The sequence below is a fragment of the Neomonachus schauinslandi genome, chromosome 7 (genome assembly GCF_002201575.2).
Source record: "Neomonachus schauinslandi chromosome 7, ASM220157v2, whole genome shotgun sequence".
Classification (NCBI taxonomy): domain Eukaryota; kingdom Metazoa; phylum Chordata; class Mammalia; order Carnivora; family Phocidae; genus Neomonachus; species Neomonachus schauinslandi.
The window spans coordinates 2631119-2633075 of NC_058409.1; the positions used below are offsets into that span (position 1 = coordinate 2631119).

A 1957-nucleotide genomic window follows, 5' to 3' on the forward strand; every position below is an offset into this window, starting at 1 on the left:
AAGAAAGGTTTTTTTTTTAAGTTTTTGTTCTGTTTTTGTTTTTGTTTTTCCAGCCCAGGTTAGGACAACTGCCTGGGATACAGTCTTTACTAAGGACATAAAACATGAAATGTTCAAATCATTAGGTGAAAGGTATTTCAGAAAGTTATAGACCTTATCTTAGGACTGTAAACTTAGGACTTAGTTTATCTGCAGGACTGTCTGACTTCAGTCTTATGGGACCAGGGAGGTTCTACACTTAGCCATATGCTTGGAATATGCTCCATTTTAGGTTATTTATAAATGAATCAGATGTACAATTGGTGCCAAGGTCAGAAGTTGAATTTGCTGACTCTGGTAATGGTTAAAGTTTGGTTTCCTTGAGATCCAATGAGCAGGGCCCATGCACATTAAAAGTTGAAAAGCTCCTTTATTTTATCAATGTCTAGCATATCTTTTACTTACAGTGCCTCAGTCATTTACTCTTATTGCTGAGGTCCAAAGTCCAGAACAAAAATACTATAAGGATGTATGAAAGCAGGACAAATGTAAATTTTAATGTACTAAATATAAAATAAATATATTTTTTAATAGTGAAAACTGGCCAAGTGAGAAAATATATTGATATAACAAATTTCATAATGGATCCCGTTTGGCTGCTGCCAGTTTATCCAATTCCTCTCAGTATAGACGTCCCAGAAAATGTTTCTCTAGCCATTTTCTCAAAGCCCCCTTGACGTCTTTGTTCCTCACACTGTAGATAAGGGGGTTCAACACAGGTGTGAAGATGGTGTAAGAAGCAGAGACCACCTTGTCATGGGCCACTGAGCGGTAGGATTTGGGCCGCACGTACATGAGTAGGAGAGTGCCACAGAAGAGGCCCACCACAGCCAGGTGAGAGGAGCAGGTGACAAACGCTTTCTTCTGAGCTGCAGTGGACCACATGCGGAGCCCAGCAGCCAAGATGAGACTGTAGGAAGCCAAAGTGAGAGACAGAGGGATCAAGAGCATCAGGAGGCAACACACATACGTGAAAAACTTAAAAAAGGTAGTGTGGGCACAGGGAAGGTGCGTGAGTGTGGGTGCCTCACAAAAGAAGTGGTTGATTTCTTGAGAATGGCAGTAAGGGAAGCTCAGAGTGGCACCAGGCTGCATCAGCCCATCCACCCCTCTTGGAAGCCAGGAGCCTGTGGTCACGTGCAAGCAGAGCTTCTGATTCATGAGGATGGGGTAGCGCAGGGGGTGACGTATGGCCACATAGCGGTCATAGGCCATGGCCGCTAAGAGGAAGCACTCACCCTCTCCCAGCATGGGAAACAGTAAAATCCGGGCCCCACAGCCAGCAGGAGAGATGGACCTCGTGCCCATCAGGTAGTTGGTTGCCATCTGGGGGACTATGCAGGAGACCACCGTCATGTCCATGAGGGAAAGCTGGCTAAGCAGGAAGTACACGGGTGTGTGCCGCTGGGGTCCTCATGGATGAACACAATCATGAGGGCATTGCCCATCAGGGAGATGAGGAAGAGCATGAGCACCATTGAAAAGAGGAACAGATGGGTCTGAGTGTAGTTAAAAAGCCCTAAAAGAATGGAGTTTATCTCTGTGGTGTCATTTGCATCTTCCATGGCTCCATTCATGCCTGGAAGACAAGGAATGAGAGTTGTTTGGAGCTAGGTTTAGGCATTTACTTAAGAAGAGGTGGTCAAATGACATAGAAACAAAAATGAGACTTGGAGGAATAATTACATCTTTAATCTTTCACTTTGTGACAGGATATTTGCCTTAGCATCCCATCACACTGCTCTGCTGTTATTACACAGTATTTTTTAACCCTAAGATAATTGCATAACAAGTATATATCGCAGTACACAATACATTTCTATTATTTCTCTATGTCTTGTTAGTATGCCTCACATAATTTACTCATGATGTTAGGAAATATTACGCAATTCCAGTTTTCTAAAGTTTGTGTACTTCT

The 1957-nt window shown here is 43.2% G+C and overlaps 1 protein-coding gene across 1 annotated transcript; it reads right to left on the minus strand.

The window, feature by feature from the left end:
* Positions 1–696: 696 nt before the first annotated feature.
* Positions 697–1604, minus strand: LOC123325297 (olfactory receptor 2T33-like; the record flags this gene model as incomplete). The annotated part of the gene is given in 2 exon segments (XM_044917024.1): positions 697–1448; positions 1451–1604. Coding segments are annotated over 2 exon segments (906 nt in total), but the record flags the coding sequence as incomplete, so codon positions are not given.
* Positions 1605–1957: the final 353 nt, after the last annotated feature.